Below are 24,709 nucleotides of genomic sequence, written 5' to 3'. Positions count from 1 at the left end.
TGTTGATCCCTGTGTCTCAATATCGTTTAGTAGCAATGATTTCATGAATTTCTTTGATGACAAAATTTTAAAAATCAGGGACAAGATTCAAAGTTATTCTGCCACCCCTCCTATTGGGTCTGTCGTTCCATCCACTCAACACATATATGCAGAATCCTCGGAACGACCGATGGCCTATCTGAACTCTTTTACTCCAATAGAGCTCATTTAAATGTAATATCATAGTTAATTCTTCAAAATCTTCTACTTGTCTTCTAGACCCTATCCCAACAAAGCTTTTGAAGGAGCTACTACCAGTGATTGGAGCACCACTCCTACCTATTGTCAATGCTTCTTTAGCATCTGGACACATACCACAGACTCTTAAACTTGGGAGTCATCAAACCACTTCTTAAGAAGCCAAACTTAGATGTGAATGATTTGTCCAACTACAGGCCCATTTCGAACCTCCCGTTCCTGTCTAAAGTACTAGAAAAGGTAATTTCAAAACAACTTTGTTCATTTCTGCACCCCAATCATATATTGGAAGTTTTTCAATCTGGTTTTAGACCCTTCGACAGCACTGAAACAGCCCTGGTCAAAGTACTCAATGACCTACTCCTCGCTTCTGACAGTGGCTGCATCTCTGTACTTGTGCTTCTAGATTTAAGTGCAGCATTCGACACCGTTGATCACCTGATCCTGTTGGATAGACTTGAAAATCGTGTAGGCCTCCATGGACAGGCGCTCTCTTGGTTTAGATCGTATCTATCGGATCGATATCAATTTGTGCACTTTAACAATGACTCCTCTTATCAATCCAGGGTTAGATACGGAGTACCACAAGGATCTGTGCTTGGGCCCTTGCTTTTCTCTCTATATATGCTTTCCCTGGGACAAGTTATTTGCAAACATGGCATTAACTTCCACTGCTATGCTGACGACACAGTTGTATTTATCAGTCAAACCTGAGGAAGTTGTCCAGCTGTCAAAAATGGAAGCTTGTCTTAAAGACAAAGAAATGGATGAATCATAACTTTCTTTTGCTAAACTCAGATAAGACTGAGATAATGGTAGTGTGGCCCAAGTCCTTGAGATGTAAATTATCTGATAAAATGCCAAACATTGATGGAATTTGCATCACCTCAAGTGCTGTCATCAAAGACCTTGGAGTTACTTTTGATCCAGATCTTGCGTTTGATGCACATATTAAACATTACATCTCTCGGGTTGACTTTTATCACTTAAGGAATATCTCCAAAACTCGGAAGATACTGTCCCTAAATAATGCAGAAAAGCTAGTGCATGCTTTTGTTACCTCAAGATTAGATTGCTTCAATGCTCTATTGTCTGGATGTGCAAATTGCTCTCTGAAAGGGCTCCAGCTAATTCAAAATGCAGCAGCTCAAGGTTTCTTCCTGTTTCTAGGGAGTTTTTCCTTGCCACTGTTGCCCGAGTACTCCTCTTGGGGCCCGGTTTCTAATTCTGTAAAGCTGCTTTGTGACAAAGGCCCTTTATAAAAAGCACTATACAAATAAAATTGAATTGAAATTGAATTGAAATATACATATACACATATATTACATAGACAGACAAATGTCCCAGACAAGGGATAGGCCAACCTCATTGCACTGTTAGCCTCCAGTGAAGACAGGAAAGCAGCACTGCTACTGACATTCACCTCTTCCTCCTCATCACTGCTCAGAATGTAGCTCTCACAGCCTTCCCCACGTCTGACCTGAGGACCTGAGTCAGACAGTTGGGGACAGACAAACCGATAAGCAATTCACCATGGGGCAGTTGATCACCCAACATTGCAGGTTGTGTCATCTCCTGTCTATTTTCATTTGTAAAGACCAGAACCATACGGCGTACATACATCAAGCTTCCTGTAGAATGGGGAAGTAAAGAGAATGTGCCGCTAAATTGCATTTCTGGTATACAGCTAAATGCTATGCTAGCAAATTTCATCATAGACGGCAGCAGCAACAACTTCATATAAGCAAATGAAGCAGTGTTCTGCAACCACAAAATGCTCCATCTCCTCAGCAAATAATCGACATGCAGCTTTTCATTAGTTTTTTTAAAAGTTCATGGTTACTAGCGCACGGTGTGTACCAAACGCAACGACAAAGATGACGTTATCTATCCTTGGCTGGCCAGTCTCAAGGGACAGGTTAAGCAGGCACGTGTTTTTTTGAAGGAGGCAAACACATTCTTACTTGCACAAATCATTTATTTCATTTTTATATTTACTTGTATACTCTGTGCAATATATAACAAACATGCACACAAAATAAATAAATAACAAATACAAAATTAACTTGACTTCAGTGCTTTTGAACTCATGTGTGAGTCCAATGCATCACGCCTGTAGTTTGTACAGGGGACCTCCTTTACCATTTACAAATGGCCTTTTCAGATGGGCCATATATTTGATGGGCCACGTTTAACCCTCTGCATATTCTGTAAAACATCCCAAGGAACACAATGGCAACATTTAAAAAACGCTATATGGTTTATTACAAAATTAAATGTAAAATAGCAGCAATTCACATTGTAGTTCAGTAAAAAATACATATAAATACATGTATACATAAATACAGTATACCTACAGGTGTGGTTATCTGAATGGGTCTTTGTGGATGATTTATAATGTAACCTATTCATTCTCATTCACGATCATATGAAATGAAAATGAATAATGTTCTACTCATCATGTTCAGTTTTGTAAAGCCAGCCAGAGTATTTTTTTGTCCGTCTACCACTCTGGATTCTTCCCAATTACTCCGTGTTTAGAGGTTTGCATGATATCAAGCAGGGGTTGCCTACTCTAACTAGCTCCTAATCTACTGATAATTGTCGAGAAACAGACAAATATTAGACTGGTTATGCTGGTATTTTATGGAGTTTAATAATTCACTCACCTCAAAGTTGGTCCCATTTAACAACGATTGAATGACAAAGTGCGCAATGTTATTTTCAACCAGCAGATTGCGCTATTCGATGTCACCTTGTGACACAGTTGGATTTTATTTATTAAAATGTTTTTGTTCAGGGGGCCCCAACTTAACTATAAACCACTGCGGAAAACATTGAGGACTTTTTATGAATCGAAATCCCATCATATTCAGCATATAGCTATATATTTAAACCATGAAACACATACTTTGAAGCCAGACTTCAATGCTACATAGTTTGTATATATTTAGCTTTGGTCGCTCTATTTCATAGGGAGCAGTATATCGGAAGTATCGTTCCCAAAACATCCACTTTACCTCCCTATAGTGCTTATTTTAAATCATCTTTTTTTTGAGAGAGAGAGAGAGAGAGAGAGAGAGAGAGACGGCTTTTGTAATACAGAAGAGGCTTACCTTCATCAACAAGCTGGATAGGGTATGGCAAACCGAAAACAGAAAGATGTTGTTAGTCAAGCTGTTAAGAGAATGTGTCCATGGATGCAACATTTAAGGGACATGCGCAAAGGAAGAAAGGGCTTGAACTGACCACCACAGAGTCGTTGTTGGTGAGGTCGACCACAGCAGCCTCTGAAGCCTCGCACGTCAGGTCCACCACATCCTCAGCTAGTTACAGAGAACAGGGATCAACAGATTACACACAAAAGAGACATCCATTAACAATATATTGTTTAACCAATCAATTTAACAGGACACATCTGTGCAACAAGAGACACGCCAGTCATATATTCAAATACTTTTTCTCACCTAAAAATAGGAATCTAACATTCAGATGTCATCTCAAGTACATCTTTTTACCTCAAACTCAATTGTCTTCAGTGTATAGTAAAAGCAAAGGAATTGACCTCGCTGTTCCAATACTTTTGGAGCGGACTGTATGCGAACATGTTTGTGGACTGTGCTTTTGAGGATGCCAAACTGATTTGAAATGTACCTCTGTATTCTGCACAGCTGCCAAACCTGTACAGAAAGATCGCAACTCGCATGTCTCAAGGAATCGGAACTCTAATGGTCTGTGAACAGAGGTATAGTTTCAAATAAACTTACATTTTTCAGTGATGGAATAATTGGAGCACAAAAACATTCATGAATTTTGGTTCGGTTTGCTTCTGAAAATGTGAACAAATCTGCTGGGTCAAAATGCTGATATTTGGTTAAATGTCCCTTAGCTATTAGACTATTAGTTGAATAATCTATCAATTATTGAAACCGACTATTCGCTCAATTACAATGGCTCATTTAGCCATTAGCTTTTAAATTTAGCTTGAGGTTGTTTTATGCATGCACAATAAAGGCAATAAAGGCAATAAAGATGAATACTTCATTCAAAAATACATCTTTTAATTAACTTTTCTGCTGATACAAAAGATAAATAAAAATTCCAATATCCATTTTTTTTTTTGTGAGCAGGATCATTGTGAATAATAGGTTATAATTCCACAGCTTGGTTAAATACTATAACGCATGGGACTAATCCACAGCTATGAAGTAGCTGCAGTGAAAGTGGCCCTATCACTGTTAGAAATTAACACGCAAGCTCATTCAACACTTCTGAAGATTCAATTCACAACTGAACATAACGGTATCAATTCAACGTTATCTAGCAACAACAATATAACGCGTTACCCATCAACAAAATTATATTGCCATCTCAAAAGAAAGGATTCTCCCAAACCTTTAGTCTTTTTAGCATGTATGGATACTATAATTGGTATGACAGATAACCTGCCGGACAGTACAGTAAAAAGTGGTCTGTCTGTCAAAATGCCCGTCTCGACAAGATCAAGTGCTATGACTGGATAGCCTAATGTTTTCCCTTTAAAGAAATTCTCGCCAACCACAACGACAACAAAAATGTAACAATGTGGTCTAGTCATAGTTTCCACACACATAGGCTACCTTAAAGACGACAGACAGTGTTGCTAACATTGATGTTAACATTAGGTAAATTAACATTAACTAAGATGGACACTGCATGGTTAGCATCAGCTAAACTCTAGTTAGTGACAGGGGGTTAAGTTGTTGTTGCCAATTTCAAACACTCAAAAACTACATCGAGCAATGCACAAGACATCCCCCAAACTAACGTGCTTTAACTTTTATAAACAGTGCATCTGGATTACTGTACCTTATCCTTAATATAAGTTGTGGTCAGTGCTTACTGTTAGCATGTAAAACACATTTGCTCATACCCACAGCGGTAAATCCCCCAAAAATCATTTCAAATTTGCATTGCCTACTCAAACAATATTTCAATTTTTTTTTAATAAACTGCTTTCGTCCAAAGCACTTTACAATTGATGCTCTCATTTACCCATTCACACACTAACGGTGACTGGCTGCCACACAAGGCACTGACTAGTTCATCGGGAGCAATTGGGGGTTAGGCAGAGTTGTGACCAAAAAAAAGTGGCTTCCCCGCTCGTTTTGTGCAGTACTTTGGGGAAAGAGGGCCAGAAATGTATGTTGGTGCTGTGTAGGTGAGTAAAAGTACCTTGAAATCAATTCTAGAGGAAACAGGGAGCCAGTGTAAGGTGATTAAGACAGGCATAATATGCTCCCTCTTTTTGGTCTTTGTTAAAAATCTAGCAGCTGAATTCCGATTTAACTGACTTTTTAGGCAGCCCAGTGAAGAGGGCACTGCAGTAGTCTAGTCTGCTGGTAATGAAAGCGTGAACTAATTTCTCTGCATCCTTTTGTGTTAAACAGCCGTACCTTGGCAACATTTCTCAAATGAAAGAAGGCCATCTTTGTAATATGAGCTTTAAAATTTAAATCTAAGATGACACCTAGGGCTTTTAAACTTCTGAAAATGGTTTCGCTCACCAATTTTGGTCCTAGCAAAAATGACTTCAATTATTTACCTTCATTTAGTTGTAGAAAGTTATCGCTCATCCATTTGTTTATGGCAGCCAAACATGCAGTCAGCAAGCATAGGCCATCTGGGTCAGGCTCCGTTGGCTCAACAGAGATGTATAATTGGGTGTCATCTGCATAACTATGAAAGTTGACATACTGGTTGATGATCTGACCTAATGGAAGCATGTACAATGAAAATAACAAGACAACTTCCCTGAGCTACACCAAAGGGTAAGTCATGTTTTACAGATAGGTAGCCCAGGCTAACAAAAAATGTTCTACCAGTTAGAGGTTCAAAACCAATTTAGAGCATTTTCAGAGAGCCCGACCCAGTTTGCAAGATGGTCAATTAGGATGATATGATCAATGGTATCAAACGCTGTGCTTAAATCTAAGAGGATGAGGACGGACACTGAATCAGAAGCAAGTCTAAGATCATTTACTATTTTGACTAGAGCGGTTTCTGTGCTTTGATCAGATCTGAAGCCTGATTGGAATTTTTCCAGGATATTGTTCTTGTTTAAAAATGTTGGGGTGTTGTCGGCGGTCATTGGCAATGCACCTATTAACACATAATATTAAGAGTTTTAAAATGTTTAAAATAAGATGAATAAGACGACTGTGATTTATTAATCTTTACTCATTAATATGTGAGTTTCACTCACCTCGAATTCCAGTCCATCTCATTCAAATGTGATACTTATTTTCAGGCAGGGGAGGGGCGATGCCATATGCGAGAACGCCAAATGTAAAGCGCGATACAATGACATACAGAAGCACAGGCTATTCACTTCTTTTGAGGGAAACATTTTTCATCACTGAACACCTTTCATTACGGAAAATGGCACTGAAGACTGGACGTCATGAATAACTGCATTTCTTCTGTGTGTACTGCAACTTACCCAGCTTCATTTCAACTTTCAGCAATATGCGAGTTTGTAAAATCCCACACACTAACCATTGTATCTCAAAATAATACATATGCCATGAGTCGTGGCATAGCTAGAATTCTAAAACGGGGTATCCTCGTGCAATCGATATTAGCATACTGTATCTACGTTCGAGGTGTTGCCACTCTGTTCTGAATTTATGAACAATTCTAACAATTACATTACATTACATTATTGGCATTTGGCAGACGCTCTTATCCAGAGCGACGTACAACAAAGTGCATACCCATAACCAGGGATAAGTTCGCTGAAAGACCCTAGAGGTAAGTACAATTTCAACTGCTACCTGTACAACAAAGATACGGACAAGGGCCATTTTTTTTTTTTTTTTTTTTTTTTTTTTTTTTGAACAAACAAACAAACAGAGCAAAAGTCACCAAAGTTAACTATCCAAACACTGCTTACCTAGCCAACTAAAATACCGATACACAAGTCACAGAGACAACAATTAAGGTTCACAGGGAGGTAGGGAGGGATGGGGAGAGGTGCTGTTTGAAGAGGTGTGTCTTCAGCTTGCGCTTGAAGGTGGGGAGAGATTCTATAGTTCTGACCTCAACGGGGAGTTCGTTCCACCACCGTGGAGCCAGAACAGACAGTAGTCGTGAGCGTGAGGTGGAGGTTCTGAGAGGGGGAGGTGCCAAGCGGCCTGTGGAGGCTGAACGAAGAGGTCTGGCAGGGGTGTAGGGTCTGATGATTTTTTGCAGATAAGCTGGGGAAGACCCTTTAACTGCTTGGAAGGCTAGCACCAATGTTTTGAATTTGATGCGAGCCATGACAGGCAGCCAGTGGAGGGAAGTAAGCAGGGGGGTGACATGTGAGTATTTGGGAAGGTTGAAGACCAGACGAGCTGCTGCATTCTGGATGAGTTGGAGGGGTCTGATGGCGGACGCTGGGAGGCCAGCCAAGAGGGAATTGCAGTAGTCCAGGCGGGACAGAACCATCGCTTGGACCAGGAGCTGGGTCGAGTAGGGGGTGAGAAAGGGGCGGATTCTCCGTATGTTGTATAGGAAGAACCTGCAAGACCGGGTCACCGCCGCAATGTTCTCGGAAAGGGACAGTTTGCTGTCCATCACCACGCCGAGGTTCCTTGCACTGGGTGACGGCGTGAGTGTGGTATCCCCGAGGGAAATGGAGAGATCCAGATGGGGAGAGGTATTAGCAGGGATGAATATCATTTCAGTTTTACCTGGGTTGAGCTTTAGATGGTGGTTGTCCATCCAGCTCTGGATGTCCCTCAGGCAAGCAGAGATACGGGCTGAAACCTGCGTATCAGACGGCGGGAACGAGACGAAGAGTTGGGTATCGTCCGCATAGCAGTGGTAGGATAGCCCATGTGCAGTGATCACAGGGCCAAGGGAGCGAGTGTAGAGAGAAAAAAGAAGCGGGCCAAGGACTGAGCCCTGGGGAACTCCTGTGGCGAGGGGCCGAGGTGTCGATACCGAACCAGCCCAGGCAACCTGGAAGGAGCGACCAGAGAGGTAGGACTCAATCCAGTCCAGGGCTGTGCCACAGATGCCCGTTGCTGACAGGGCAGACAGGAGGATGGAGTGATCCACAGTGTCGAAGGCAGCAGATTACAATTACATCTCAAAATAATACCTCTGGATTTTTGCAAGACATGCATGCTCTGCAGAATGAACATTGGGGAAAAAACAGAATACTCAAAGAGTGTGATGCAGCGAAACGGGAACGGTTTTGAAAAATGGCATGCAAAATTGTGATGGCTCACTGAGTATTGCTGAGTAGAAAGGCTTTGCCTTAGAGGTAGGGAGGGGTCAGGCCAGTTCTGAAAAGCCTACTTACCTGGCAGGACCGCATACCACATAAATATTCATGGGAGAAAGGCCATTAGCCCTCCCATTGTCAACTGGTGCTGAAAAATAGTAGTGACAACTAATATATTATATATTTCTAATTGGACTTGCTACAATATTTTGTCATCTTTTGATACTCAAGACCTCGATGAACAAACTTCAGTGAACCAAAAATGGATTTTACAGCATTCCTGTACATGTTCAAAACTAATAATTACAACGTGTGTGATTCTAGAGCAATTTACAACCAACGTATGATTCTGACTACTGTTTACTGTTGCCATATTATTGTAGCTGAGTTTCTGCTGAAAACAAAGATATTAAACATTTTGGAATCACTGTATATAAAGTTAAAATTACACAAATGTCAGGGCATGGCACAGTCACCAGTTTTCCTAATTTTGCCCTCGGACCCCAGAAGGTTAAAAAAACGCTAAAACTTTTCTCATGAATGGCAGATTGGATATAGGCCTGTAATAATTAAGAATGTTAGCTAGATTTGGCTTTTATTAGTAGAAGCTTCACTACTGCGGTTCTAACGACGTGCTGATTATCTTTAGGATGGAAGGAGACAAACTACTGTAGACATTCTTGAAATATTTGCTAGGGACAGGGTCAAGAACACAGGTGGAGGGGTTTGTTTGATTTTTTTTGTTTGAATCTTGTAGAGTTCAGTATGCGTAATATAAAGCATCTAAGAGTCGGCGGGTTATTATGAGGTGTGTCAAGTTTATTTGTTGTTCTCACAATGCCTGTTCTAACCGAGGTGACTTTGTTTTTAAAAAAAGCTTCCAAATTCTTCACATTTCAAAACAGAGGTTTGACTGTTTCAAGGGTAGATGAATTTAGTAACCTGTCAATGGTAAAGCATAGAACCCGAGAGTTTCCACTATTTTCAGTAATGACTTTAGGTGCGAACAGCTTTTGGTGTACGTGGCTATGCTATCATTCAGAATGTTACGGTGGACCTCAAGTTTAGTTTTTCTCCATGTTCTTTTTTTTTTTTAACAAACAAACAAACAACAAAGCAAAAGTGACCAAACTTAACTATCCAAATACTGCTTACCTAGCCAACTAAAAATACCGAAACACAAAGTAAATCACAAAGACGGGGAGGGATGGGGAGAGGTGCTGCTTGAAGAGGTGCGTCTTCAGTTTGCACTTGAAGGTGGGGAGAGATTCTACAGTTCTGACCTCAACGGGGAGTTCGTTCCACCACCGTGGAGCCAGAACAGACAGTAGTCGTGAGCGTGAGGTGGAGGTTCGGAGAGGGGGAGGTGCCAAGCGGCCTGTGGAGGCTGAACGAAGAGGTCTGGCAGGGGTGTAGGGTCTGATGATTTTTTGGAGGTAAGCTGGGGAAGACCCCTTAACTGCTTGGAAGGCTAGCACCAATGTTTTGAATTTGATGTGAGCCATGACAGGCAGCCAGTGGAGGGAAGTAAGCAGGGGGGGGTGACGTGTGAGTATTTGGGAAGGTTGAAGACCAGACGAGCTGCTGCATTCTGGATAAGTTGGAGGGGTCTGATGGCGGACGCTGGGAGGCCAGCCAAGAGGGAATTGCAGTAGTCCAGGCGGGACAGAACCATTGCTTGGACCAGGAGCTGGGTTGAGTAGGGGGTGAGAAAGGGGCGGATTCTCCATATGTTGTATAGGAAAAACCTGCATGACCGGGTCACCGCCGCAATGTTCTCAGAGAGGGGCAGTCTGCTGTCCATCACCACGCCGAGGTTCCTTGCACTGGGTGATGGCGTGAGTGTGGTGTCCCCGAGGGAAATGGAGAGATCCAGATGGGGAGAGGTATTAGCAGGGATGAATATCATTTCAGTCTTACCTGGGTTGAGCTTTAGATGGTGGTTGTCCATCCAGCTCTGGATGTCACTCAGGCAAGCAGAGATATGGGCTGAAACCTGTGCATCAGATGGTGGGAATGAGATGAAGAGTTGGGTATCGTCCGCATAGCAGTGGTAGGATAGCCCATGTGCAGTGATCACAGGGCCAAGGGAACGAGTGTAAAGAGAAAAAAGAAGCGGGCCTAGGACTGAGCCCTGGGGAACTCCTGTGGCAAGGGGCCGAGGTGTCGATACCGTACCGGCCCAGGCAACCTGGAAGGAGCGACCAGAGAGGTAGGACTCAATCCAGTCCAGGGCTGTGCCACAGATGCCCGTTGCTGACAGGGCGGACAGGAGGATGGAGTGATCCACAGTGTCGAAGGCAGCAGAGAGATCTAGAAGAATGAGGACAGAGAAGAGGGAGGCTGCTCGTGCGGCATGGAGCGACTCACTGACGGAGAGGAGCGCAGTCTCTGTCGAGTGGCCCGATCTGAAGCCAGACTGATGGGGGTCTAGCAGGTTGTTGTGAGAAAAGAAAGAAGAAAGTTGAGTAGAAGCAGCTCGTTCTACGGTTTTAGAAAGAAAAGGAAGAGATACCGGGCGGTAGTTCTGGATGATGGAGGAATCCAGAGTAGGCTCTTTTTTTTTTTTTTGCAGTGGAGTGATATGGGCCCTCTTGGAGGATGCTGGAAAAGAGCCGGAAGACAGGGAGGAGTTGACAAGGGGAGAATGTCAGGTGTGATAGTCTGGAGAAGAGAAGAGGGGATAGGGTCAAGGGCACAGGTTGTAGGGCGGTGGGAGAGCAGGAGCTGAGAAACATCAGAGTCTGTAAGGGGGGAGAAAGTGGAAAAGGAAGGGATGGGCCTAGAGGGGGGGGGGGGGGGGGGGCACAGTAAGGGAGGCGGTGGTTGTAAAGGATCTGCGGATGACTGTGACCTTCTCATCTAAAAAATCAGCAAAGTCATCAGCAGCGAAGGAGGACTGAGGTGGAGGAGGCGGTGCGTTAAGGAGAGAGGAGAAAATGGAGTACAGTTTCCGGGGGTTAGAAGCGGAGTTCTGAATTTGTGTCTGATAGTATTTTGCTTTGGCGGCAGTGACAGCGGAAGAGAGAATAGATACATCTTAATCTAGGGAGCTTATGAATTCCCCAAACTGCAGTTCCGCTGTTGTGTCTAGATGATGTTTTGTAATTGTGGTTTCAGAATTATTCCTTATTGTACCCATTAGGACATTGAAAAATACAGAGTAATGATCAGACACATTGATATCAGGTACCAGTAGATCGGAGACAGTAATCCCTTTTGAGATAACTAAATCAAGAGTGTTACCAAGGTAGTGGGTAGGCTCTGTAATATGCTGATTTAAATATAGGCTATTTAGGTTTGGCGTGTTATTTACATGGATGTTGAAATCGGCATTTACAGCTATTCAATCATAATTAGTGATAATGAGTGACATAAGTACAGAAAACTCAGAGAAACCCGGTCCAGAGTTTGGGAGGGCGGTATATTGTTATTATGAGTAGAGTTGGTTGGGCTGTGATAGTGAAGGCAATATACTCAAATGAGGAGAACGCGCCAAAGCTGATCTTAGTACAGTTGTATTAATCTAAGAAAATAGGGGCAATACCACCACCTCTCTCAATGTGCCTTACAGAGTAGAAGGAAATGTAGTTAGGGGACAGGCTTCAGCAAGGACAGCAGCACCATCAGAGTTGAGCCACATATCTACAAGAAATAAAGTCTAAATCGCATTCCAGAAATAAAATAATTGATCCTACATTTAGCAGACATGTTCGTCATAGGTACAGTGGATAGAAAATGCATACACCCCCTGAACATTTTTTCAGATTTACTTGACATATATATCCTGTAATTACAGTTCAATTAATCTGTGTTTTTTCTACAAATCTACATACAGTACTTAACCTTTTCAAAGTGATAAACCAATTAAAAAAATTGTTTTAACATTAATTAAAAATGAACAATTGCAATAAATTGGTTTGATAAGTATCCACCCCCTTTACTGAATCATCCCATAAACTCTCAGGAAATGGCAAATTGCCTTCAAGACCAAACAATAGCTAACTGCCCCACACCTGTGTGAAATCACAGCAATTAACTTGATGACATGAATAAAAACAGCTGTTTACCATGGTCCTTTAGTATGCAAGAGCAGTCTCACTGAAAGGCAGAAGCATGGGCTCCAAAGATCTCGCAAAAGAAGTCTGACAAAGTTGTGGAAAGGTACACATCAGGTGAGGGATAGAAGAAGATTTCTAAGGCTTTGAAGATACCTTGGAGCACTGTTAAGACCATAATTAAGAAATGGAAAGTGCATGGCACCACTCACAGTCTGCCAAAATCAGGGCGTCCGTCTAAACTGGATGACTGGGAGAGAAGACAACTGGTAAGAGAGGCTACCAAGAATCCAATGGCAACATTGAAAGAGCTCCAGGATTTTATGGCCAACCGAGGGAAACTTGTGCCTCATACAACTATATCAAAGATATTGCACACATCTGGCCTGTATGGAAGGGTGGCAAGAAAAAAGCCATTTCTCAAAAAGGTCCACCAGGAGGCCCGCTTGAAATTTGCAAAAGAACACCTTGGGGAACCTGCAACAAACTGGCAGAACATTTTGTGGTCTGATGAAACCAAAATATAACTTTTTGGCATGAATGCCAAACGCTATGTTTGGCGAAAACCCAACACCGCTCATCACCAAAAAAACACCATCCCCATGGTGGTGGCAGCATAATGTTATGGGGATGTTTCTTATCTAAAGGGACTGGGGAACTTGTCAACATTGAAGGGCGGATGGATGGGGTCAAATACAGGGATATTCTGGAGAAGAGCCTGAAGAAGTCTGCAAGGAGACTGAGAATGGGTCCAAAATTCATATTCCAGCACGACAATGACCCAAAGAACAAGGCCAAAGCTACCACTGAGTGGCTTGTAAAGAACAAGGTGGATGTGCTGGAATGGCCAAGCCAAAGCCCTGACCTAAATCCAATTGAAAACTTGTGGAATGACTTGAAGGTTGCTGTCCATCAGCGCAAACCAACAAACCTCTCCCAGCTTGAACTGTTCTGCAAAGAGGAGTGGGGAAAGATCTCCAAATCCAGGTGCGCCAACCTTGTGCAGAGCTACCCAAAAAGACTGGTAGCTGTAATTGCTGCCAAAGGCGCTTCCACCAAGTATTGACTCAGGGGGGTGTATACTTAGAAAATTAGGAAATTTCAAGTTTTGTCCATTAAATGCACTCTTTTTTTCAAATTAAAATAATTTCACTGCATCCATATGGTATGTTGTGTTCTTTGGGTCAGGGAAAAACAAGTCCCATTTTAATCCATTAAATTTACATCCCGTGACACAACAAGACATAAAAATATTGAAGGGGGTGTATTCATTTTCTATCCACTGTATATCTAAAGGCAGAATGACTAAATATTGAAGAGATTGGAAAATGCAGTGTGGGGGGGAGAAATGAAGGTTGGGCTAGCTGGAGGGTGGGAGGGAGAAGTGAAATAAATATTTTGACATGCCAAGGGTGAAGCAGAGAACAGGGTCTCCAATGTGATGTTACTTGGCATGCGGACCTAGGCGCTGTGAGGTTCTGTTGTGTAGACAGCCCTATAACGGATGAAATAAGGCCACTGGTATGGGCAACAGTCAGCTGATTGCCAGGATCTTTCCATGGTCTTGTTGGCCTTGAAGAGGGGTGACGTAATGCATGGCCAATGTGGTCCAGAAAGGTCTTTGCTCCATGTTGATGAAGTACTCCATCCTGGGCAAACAAAAGATCAACGTTTTCAATGTAATTAAGTCCTTCCAGCAAACAAGATCTTTTAAGCCAGTCACTGAGATCCAGTGCTCAAGAGAACAGTTCAGAACTCCAGATTGCTGGTAGAGGTCCAGTAATGTATACCTCAAGGCTGGGAAGGTTCAAGCATTTGTTTAGGAGTAGGTAAAAGTCCTGTTCATCGAAATGGTATTGAATGCAGGAAAAAATATGTTTCTGTACACTTCAGCATTCATCCTGCATCATCAATGAAGACACATGAGCCAGCATTTGTGGCAGTCATACATGCCAACACTAACACCACAACCACCATGTTTCTCAGATGATGGGGGTGCTTTGGTTCTTGGACAGTTCCTTGGGCAGACTCCCCATCTTATTTTGAAATAGCCAGACTGTGTGGCAGAGGCTACTCACACAAGCTCCGCCCATGGACTGAAGTAAAAAGAGCCGTTCAGAAAATAGGCTTACTTCAGTTGGCCAGCTTTGTGAAATACCCCCACTGGCTCTAATCGAAGCCTGTTTTGTGTTGGGTGCAGTATGCTGTGTGTCATGCTCTGAGCACCCCTCTGAGCACCTGTCCTCAGAAAGACATTCACTCAAGAAATCAATTGTAATGAAACTGTGATCCTCTTTAAAAACATTATTTCAATTGCCATTGTGCAATACAAAATATAGGAAATTATAGGTATTAATTTCAGTTTCATGAAACAAGTAAATGTATACATGAAGACATACTGTCTTCGGAAAGATTTAACTAGATTAATTTGAACAATGGAGAGACTAATACCATACGTGAAACCATACACTGAAACAGTGTTTGATTAACTATCAGGGGGAAACAGGGTAATTAATTCAGGTGCCGCATAATCCCTGCTTCCAAGAGGGCCAGACATCGTTTGCCCACTGGACAACATAACTGAACATTTGCTGTTTGGAGTTCAGAAACAGAATATAGGATGTTCAATTTTATTTTTCAGAATGGGATGACGTTTGGGCAATATAGCCTGATGTATTCAAAATGGGCAGATCGCATGTGTGTGTGTGTGACCACTCACATACTACCTGTAGCAAACAAAATGACATCTTTTTGTGGCTTTTCAAATGACGCACAAATTTTGTCGGATATTTTTTATTTTGCAAATAGCAGACCTTCCCCAACAACTTCGAAAATCGTTACTTACGGCAATACAAAATTTGGAGTCGTTCCTGCAGCTGCAGTTGCCATGATTGCCAAATCCTGGCGCTAATGTTGAGTAGAACTGCCATTGTATTTTTAGTAACATGACGATATCTCCAATTACAGCTGAGTATCTAAATGGCCCGGCGCGATGCTTGTGCGTAAGTCGCATTGGAAATGAAGACTAATTGGGAGCCGCGGTGGCGCAACAGGCTAAGACGCAGCAGACTTGCGGTTGCAGTTTGCTGCAGTTGCACACCGGGGACCGGGGTTCGATTCTCGGCCCTGCCAAAAGGCCAAGTTTGGCCGGCTCACGTGGGGCAGCAATAATTGGCTCGCTGCTCCAGAGGGAGGGACTTGGCAGGGTTATTAGATCGCCGCACAATAAGCACCTCGGGCGCCTCGGAATCACGGCAACGGGCACGAGACGAGACGACTTGAAGAAGGCGTGTCGCTCTCATTCGGGCCGCCGAGGGACGGGGTACGGGCGGTACATCTAATACGACTACCTCCAATTGAATCAGACGAGGTACAATTGGCTACCAAATTGGGAGAAAAAGGGAAAAATCTGGAAAAAAAAAAAGGAAATGAAGACTAATGACTGCTTTTTAAAATTAAATATGAGAGAGGTGCATCCCGCATAAACGCTAAGAACAGGCCCAGTTCCAAAATAAATGACTAAGGATGCATCTGAATTGAGTGAATTCAGTTTGAATTCAGAATTGAATTCAGTAGTGCGCCCAACCCTGTATGGGGGTCAGGGGGCATTAGTCAATTTTAACAGTTAAATGCATCAATCTGCTTATGTTTAGTGCACTTTAAGAGGTAAAGAGGCTAGATCTGTGAATCATTCTAATTTACAGTGTATACACACAATACAATGAGTCACAAGGTTTTTGACTGAAAATCTGTTGTTGAGGGCCTTGGAAACACAGGCATATTAAAATAAACACTTCACACCAATACATTTACCTATTGAATACAATGCAGTTTACTGTAGGTCTCTACATAAAATGATCGCTGAGACATTGTTGTCCGAATGGCACAACGCTTGATTTTACACTCAATATTACTAAGAGAGTAAAACAATAATTTTGGCTAATTTGGAAACATTAAACTGGAAACAAAGGGGTGCAATAGTAGCTAGCTGCAGTGCACACTGTGCTGGCTGGCATGGCAACAAAGTTTTGTGATGCTGATACAGTCACGCCCGCAGTATATGACCATGTATTTATTTTTAAAGAAATCAAAATTAATTAATCTGAGAACATTATTAAACGTTATAATAAATGCTTCCTCTAATCTAATTGATCGTAACTTCTTTGCGCCACCCATAGGTCACAATCGTCTGTTACACCAAATAAATGCCATCATGAATTCTGCCTGCTGCGTGTGATATTAGGTGAGTATAGTCTGCCCAAACATTTGTGGCGCTTTTTGAAGTTTTATGACAATATTCAACGAAGGGTGCAAAATATTAATCTAAGGTGCACCCCCGTAGAACCAGGCCTGGTTGAAAACACTCAAACTAGTCTCGAGTCATCCAGCTCAAGTCCAAGTCATAGATGTCAAGTCTCAATTCAATTTTCTAGTACTTCTCTTTTTGGCAAGTCAAGTCTAAAGTCATTAAATTTGTGATTTCAAGTCATGTGACTCAAGTCCACAACTTTGGGGTTAGGTGCCTTACTCAAGGACACGTCAACACACCTAGGATGGGGGGGGGGGAAATCGACCAGCAACCCTCTGACTCTTTCGAATGAACAGTGCTATTAGCGCACAATGAGATTCAATGCGTCAGCCATTCACAGTTGCTGAATAGCATAGCCCACCCATTCCCCTCCAGAAAATGTGATTGAACAGTTATTTTGAGCACGTAAAGTATTTAGTATTTGTATTCCATTCTCACTCATGGAATACAATCGGATAGGCAAGTTGTGTAAACATTTGTGTAAAAGCCGAAAGTTTTATCTGTCCAAAATAATCATTTAAGGATAGATATTTTCAGGTAAACTTGTTTGGAATTGAGCTTGCATTTTCTAATGAGCTGCAAATGTGATAATTGGAGTGGAGGAAAGGAGGACTTCAATCTTGGTGCAGCTTTATTTTATGATCATGGAGAGAAGTACAAGCATTTGTAGCTCTCTGAAACTGTAAGGTTTTCACCTTATCTTTGTACAGATAAGAGACAGATAAGTAGAAAAAACAAACAGGACTCCTTCCATATGTTATTCTGCTGAGGAAGGGAGCTTAGGGGGTGACACTCTTCCAAACAGAAAAGGGGTCTGTGACACCAATAAACCATCATCATTTAGACAAGGAGCCCACCAGTTCACATACTTTTGCGAATTCCTCTATAGGCTCCTCTACGTTTTTTAACACATTTCAGTTCATCGATTTATTTTTATTTTTTTTGTTATTAAACTAATGCAGGTTAACACAATGCAGGTTTGTCACATTATCATTTGCTTTAGCCTATCCTTGAATTCTTCATTACCAAATGGTTTGTTTTAGTGATCATGCATCTACTCATTCATCAATTAATAACTTGTTGACCACAGTCTAAAATCGTTTTATGCATTTGTTTGCAATATAGCAAAACAAAAATAACATTACGATCCAGCATATCAAGGTTGGAAACCATTCTCCGTATACCATATGATCTATAACCTCACTTCGTCCCTCCCACATGTTCCCAAGACAGTCAACACTATCATAGTTTAACCCACTATTAATATTAATATAAATTAATATAAAAAAATAAAAAAACCCCACCTGGTTTCCTTTCTTTTCATTTCGCATTGAGAAATGTCCCTTTTTTTAACCAGTGTAACAAAATGTAATAACAAATGGACAGATGATACAGAATGATATTAACTCCATCACGCTGGCAAGGGTGGGCTCATGACAGCTGTGGAGTAGTGCTCACATTTGCCGCCTGGTGGAGGTTATTCAAAAAACAAACCTTAAACCACTATGGGTAATCTGTTACAAGCTGAAACGCGGCTGCCCCCAACTGTCGGAATCTCACAAGTATTTTTTCCTGGCAAAACACCAAATCACTGTATTCCTGCTTGTATACTTAAATTATTTGCAATGTCATATTTCCTTAAAATTGTTATTTGCATTGGCTGTGAAATACAACTGTTAGCGTTTGCTAATGTTTTTTCATGTTGAGTAATGGCAACTATGTGACTCTCCTGCTGAAAAAAAAAACAAGAACTCTAGCTAGGTATCAGCATACACTAGGGGTGTCCAATCTTATGCAGAAAGGGCCGGTGTGTGTGTGTGCAGGTTGTTGTTTTAGCACAGGACTAAGACAGCTGATTCTACTCACCAAGGTCTTGATTAAAGACCACAATTAGTTCATTAGTATAATCACGTGTGTTACTGCTGGGTTAAAACAAAAACCTGCACCCACGCCGGCCCATTTTTTTGATCGTATCCAGTCAAAATAGTTGATTTCTAGCAAAAGAGGTATATTTCACGATTTACAGCAATACACAATTTAGTAATTTGGATAGATTTGAAGTAAGGGTACACGGCTGATATTTTGCTCCATAGATCTTTAGTAGTTCTGTGTGCCGCCATCAGGTTTTGCAAACTTGTGGCCAAGGAGTTAGGAGATTTATAAAATGGATAGATTCACCTGTTCTACATTTGAGAATCAAGCATTTCATTTTTGTTCTTTTTTTTGCATTTTCACCAACATTGCTTTGAATTTCTTTATTCTCAAAATTCAGGAATAACTAAACTAAATGATGTTAGTATTGTAAATGGCACAAGTGCCTTGCTTCATTTTAGCCATCTTCCAAATCTGTGATGCTCACCTCTGGATTAGAACACTGCAAAAATGAGTGAGTGTTGCATGATTTTATATCTGAATGAAGGGGTTAAATATAATGCAAAATGCTGAATACGATTCTGATACAAATTATTTTTATATTGCTGAGGCTAGAACTCCCATAATGCTTTCTCTTTCAAAATGATGAAATTCCCCCACTTGGACCATCCTGCTGCCACCGGCAGGGGTGTCCAAGGTGATCTGCTGTCCCGATCTTTGTGATTTAACAATCTGATTTAACTGGGATTACATTTTCACTTCTAAACTTCGGATGAATCCAATTTGTAATCAGTAGCCTATCAATGAAAACTTGCAACCGGTTTCAATCACGACTGGACTAGTACGTCCCATGAGATTGGTGAGCAGGACACCAGTCTGCAGGCTGTGAGACTGACGCCCGCCAAGTCTTGTGGCAGGAACAGTGCAGCCTCCATTTTGAATTTTGAAGCATACCGAATCGTAATGTTAGCTAGTTTAGGGAACGTGTGTGACAGTGAACCAAGCATGAAGCTAGTGTTTTACCAAAAACCGTAGTATTAGGCTAAGCCATGTCTTCTGCCAAATAAAATGTGATTGTTTCAGCTAATCTATTTCTGCTTGAGAGCCTGCTGAATACAGGGATGCCTTAAACAGTGAAGCCTTGGCCTGTGTCACAGAATAGCCGTAACATAACTGGGATTTTTGATTACCAACCATTTCTGACACAGAACCTTAATAAACATACAATATGGTACAGATGGGAACAGAAATCCTGGTTACTGGTCTCGACTTACTATTCATTCCGCTGTTGTCCAAGACCTGAATGGCACTGTGAACCCGCTGGGATGGCGTGTTTGTGGCTCTGCTTCTCTTGCTGGCAGTGCGTCTGGTGGTAGAAGAGTTTGGGGTGCGGCGCTTCCTCTGTGTCTGTCAGAGACAGGGAGCCAACTATATCATTCCACTACAACAAATCACTCTGTACTGCACCACCTAGTGCTGTTAATTAACGGTGCAATGGCACAGCTGTTCACATTCGAACAATGGTTCTAAAAACTGTATCCAACGGTATGGACTGATAGTAACCGTACGTGACAAATGATTAAAAGAAGCTTCAGTTTATTAGGCAATAATAATAATAGCTAATAATAATAATAATAATAATACATACTCAACCAAGCACTTTATTAGGAACATTTTTACTTTATTACACCAAATTATTCACATGAATTAATCAGCCATTTGTGCGGCAGCAGTGCAATGCAAACAATCATGTAGATACAGGTCAGGAGCTTCAGTTAATTTTCACGTCAACCATCAGAATGGGGAACATTTTTTGATATATGTGACTTAGTCCATGGAATGATTTTTTAGCAGACAGGGTGTTTTGAGTATCTCAGAAACTGCTGATCTCCTGGGATTTTCTCACACACACTAGTCTCTAGTCTCAACAGTGGTATGCAGAGGGGCATCTCTGAACACACAATGCACCATAGCTCGAAGTGGATAGGCTACAGCAGTAGTAGAGTAAAACAGAAGTCGACTAAATATCTAATAAAGCACTCACTGAGTGTATATTTAGCCTATTTGAAAAGTGCTCTTCATTGTAGATCAATTTGGAGAGTGATAGAAATAGGCTACATCCCTTAGCAAATTTTTTCATGATGACACTATGATGATATTTGGCCAGGTTTATTTTTAAAACAATGAGCCTGAAATATATTTTGGGAGACTACTAAAAACACTATGTCACACTGAGTCACTGAGATGAGGTCACCCTCCCAACTACCTCTCCCTCTCCTTGTGCTCTCATCAGATAGCAACAGGTGGAGAAGATTGTTTAAAAACATAACAATATACAGTCCCCCTCCATAACTATTCGAACAGCCAAAGGTCAATTCCTTTGTTTACGCTATACACTAAAGACAATTAAGTTTGAGGTCAAATGATGCATCCAAATGTCTTTGTTTATTTCCTGGTATTGTGATCTAGATTTGTAAAACAACTTAAAACATATCACCTTTTGTGTCAGACGACTCCATTTTTAGGTGAGCAAAAGTACTGGAACATGTGACTGACATGCGTTTCTTGTTTCCCCAGATGTGTCCTGTTAGATTGATTGGTTAAACAATAAATAGATCTGAATGTCTACTCTTGGTTTTAGCCTTGGGTTTTGCCTGAGAAGACTGCATTTGTCATCAGTCAGTGGCATCCCAAACAATCTCCATAGGGCGGTGGTGAAGGACAACCGTTTGAAGACTTAAACAGCAGCAATAGAGAGGCTATCCCACAAGATGCAAACCACTCATCAGTAATAAGAATTGGAAGTCGAGATTACAATTTGTACAGAGATGAGCCACAAAAGTTCTGAAACAAGATTAACAGTGATGGAAAGAAAGGCCAATGTGTGGAGAAAGAGTGGATCTGATCATGATCCAAAACATACAAGCCCATCTGTGAAGCATGGTTGAGGAAGTGTCATGACTTGGGCTTACATAGCTGCTTCTGCCGACTATTTTAAGAAATGTGAAATGTGAATTTAGCAACACCAGCGACCATAATACAATTCATTCCTGGGGCAAGGACAACCAACAAGTTTTCTAAAATTGTTAATTATGTCACTGCTAACAATGTCCAGTTGAAGCAATCAAGGGCACGAAAGATAAGTTTTAATTGGTGTGTGCTTTGGCAAAACAGATGTCTAGGTCAGTTATTTGCTCTGGCCCCATCCCGTCTTGGCGTGGTGACAAAATCTACAGCAGATTGACACCAGAAAATCACTGGTTGACTGTTGGGCGCCCTGCAAACGGTGTTGGCTTCATAGACAATTGGAATACCTTTTGGGGGAGGCCTAGTCTTTTGAAAAGAGATGGTAGGTCACTCTCTACCCCTCGTAGGTCATTTCTAGAAATCTATCATATAGTCTCAGAAATTAAATTTCCTGTCGCACCTTCTGTTTAGCACAGATTTCTGCTTGTTCCCAAGAACTGCTGCCCAGGTTTCATGCTACGGAGAGTGTCTGTAGCCCGACCTAAATTAAGCCTTGCTAAGAAGCCCATTAGGGGTGACCCTGTCATTCTACTAATAATGCAGCAAACCAAACAGAGCTAGCCCCTAAAGCAACTCTTATAAATGAATTAATTACTGATCACCAAATTTAAATCCTTTGTTTAACTGAAACTTGGCTTAAAATTGATGAATATATTATCCTAAATGAATCCAACCCTCCTGGTTACAGTTACAGTTACGTTCCTCGTCTGACGGGTCGTGGAGGTGGAGTTGCTGCCGTATATAATTTAATAAATTATATTTACTGTGAGTATTTTCTTGGCTCCAACCAAAACGCATACACAAATGCAAGCATTAACTCAATTGATCAGTTGACAGGCAACATAAATTACGTACTTTGCAGACCCTGGATACTATTGCACCTCTTAAGAAGGGCAGCCTGTAGCATAGTGGTTAAGGTACATGACTGGGACAAGCAAGGTCGCTGGCTCGATCCCCGGTGTAGCCACAAGAAGATCCGCACAGCCGTTGGGCCCTTGAGCAAGGCCCTTAACCCTGCATTGTCTCCTGCTTAGTCTAATCAACTGTATGTCACTCTGGACAAGAGCGTCTGCCAAATGCCATTAACGTAATGTTAAAGAAGAGGAAACCTACCATAAGAAATTAGCACCTTGGTACAATGACCATACCTCCGCCATGGCCGGTCCCAAGCCTGGATGAGAAAGGAGGGTTGGGTGTAGGGCTAGCACCTCTGTCCTGTAAAAACCTCACTTGCTACAGAAACGCAGACAAGGGACAAGAGAACTTCCTGGAAGAGGAAGGTTCTTCAGTTCGAAGACCTATGACGTTGTGCGGTGACCCCTTCTTCCAACCAGGAACATTACCATCAGAATGTAAAGACCATGTATCAAGCAGGTAAAGCCACCCAAGTAGCAGCAGGAATTGAAAATTACAACCTTGCAATGCTGGGAATCAGCAAGGCAAGATGGACACAAACAGGACAGATTGATGAGCAGCGAGATGCTGGTCTTCAGGTCATGAAGAAGATGATGCCATACAGACAGAAAGTGTAGTGCTTTTGCTATCAAGACCTGCACAGAGGGCACTGATAGGATGGGAGGCCCATGGATCAAGAATCATCACAGCATCATTCAGAACAAAGATCAAAATGAATGTAATCCAATGCTATGCACCAACAAACAATAGTGGAGATGAAGTGAAAGATGAGTTCTAAGACACAATTCAGAACATTTTACACAGAGTACTCAGAGAAAGATGTCACTGTCCTCATGGGAGATATTAATGTAAAGATTGGAAGAGACAACATCGGATGACCTGGCACTGCTACCACACAGCCACTATCAGACACAGGATAAGACCACAACACTAGCAGCTACATCTTGACAAGTAGGACTCAACATCCACAAGGGGAAGACAAAGATCATGAGGATGAATGTAACCAGCAATAAATCAGCCACACTCAAAGGCACAAACAGGCTTGAAGAAGTAGAGTCCTTTACCTACTTGGGGAGTATCATCCACAAGCAGGGCGGTACAGATGCAGGTGTCAAAGCAAGAATGGGCAAGGCAAAACAGCCTTTTTGCAGCTCAAAAACATGTGTGTGTTACAACAATGAACAAAAATATGAATTTTCAAGTCCAGTGTAAAATCACTGCTGCCTAATGGCGCCAACACCTGGAGAATGATGTAGGAACTACAACTTCCACATTCCCACAGGACAATTCCGCGACGTCCACCCTGCATGACGTCTCGCTTGGTTCAGCCAATCCCGTAATGGCGGGAGCAAAAAAACTTTCCCATATAAGAGCAAGACACGTTCTTGGGATCTCTCTTCTGCCTCTTCTCTTCCCTTTCTTCATTTCCTTCCTCGACGCACCCTTTTTGGCCATTCGCTTCGGCTCATCTGCTCCGAGACTCGGACAGAGGCTGAATGCTGCACAGCGCACTACCAGGCCTACGGACACACCCAGTTACCTCGCGGTAACTTTGTGGCCTATAGCGAGTGGAAACTGGTGTACGCGGAACGCTACATCAGTTTACCCCTGCAAAGCTAACCAAAGAACAACAGCTACAAACTCTTCCACCTGGAAAATGGACCAGCGAACATCCTTCCAGCAACCGAGCGGTCCAGACAGCAAAGCGCGGCTAAGATGGGAATGCCCAGCTTTGCGCACCTCTCCAGGACACGCATTCACAGCACCATCGCGGCTACTATAAGGACAGCACATCTTTTGGATCCAATGCGTATGGACTCAGTAAGAGAACAAACATTCAGGCATAGCCAGTGTTTAGTTTAGACTTGATTGATATTGTGAATCGGTGTTCTATATTTGCCGTCTTACCATTTGAATGTATTCTGTTAGCCGCGTATGTACGTGAATTGATTACTCATCTTTTTGGAGCCCCGTGCGAGGACCCCTACATATTTTGGAGCCCGTGCGAGGACCCCTACATATTTTGGCGCCCCGTGT

General features: G+C 42.0%; 1 protein-coding gene across 2 annotated transcripts in view; it reads right to left on the bottom strand.

Annotated features, from left to right (window-relative positions):
* Positions 1–24,709, bottom strand: part of rnf4 (ring finger protein 4) — a 51,417-nt gene that overhangs the window by 11,102 nt on the left and 15,606 nt on the right. For both annotated transcript variants that reach the window (XM_061252941.1, XM_061252943.1), the window contains exons 3-6: positions 20,005–20,137; positions 3,487–3,563; positions 3,354–3,366; positions 1,602–1,725 (exon numbers count right to left, since the gene is read on the bottom strand). In XM_061252941.1, the coding sequence (XP_061108925.1) occupies positions 1,602–1,725; positions 3,354–3,366; positions 3,487–3,563; positions 20,005–20,137 (347 nt within the window). The remainder of the gene's footprint in view (positions 1–1,601; positions 1,726–3,353; positions 3,367–3,486; positions 3,564–20,004; positions 20,138–24,709) is intronic.

This window comes from Conger conger, chromosome 8, assembly GCF_963514075.1.
Source record: "Conger conger chromosome 8, fConCon1.1, whole genome shotgun sequence".
NCBI lineage: Eukaryota > Metazoa > Chordata > Actinopteri > Anguilliformes > Congridae > Conger > Conger conger.
This window is presented reverse-complemented; position numbering and strand designations above follow the sequence as displayed.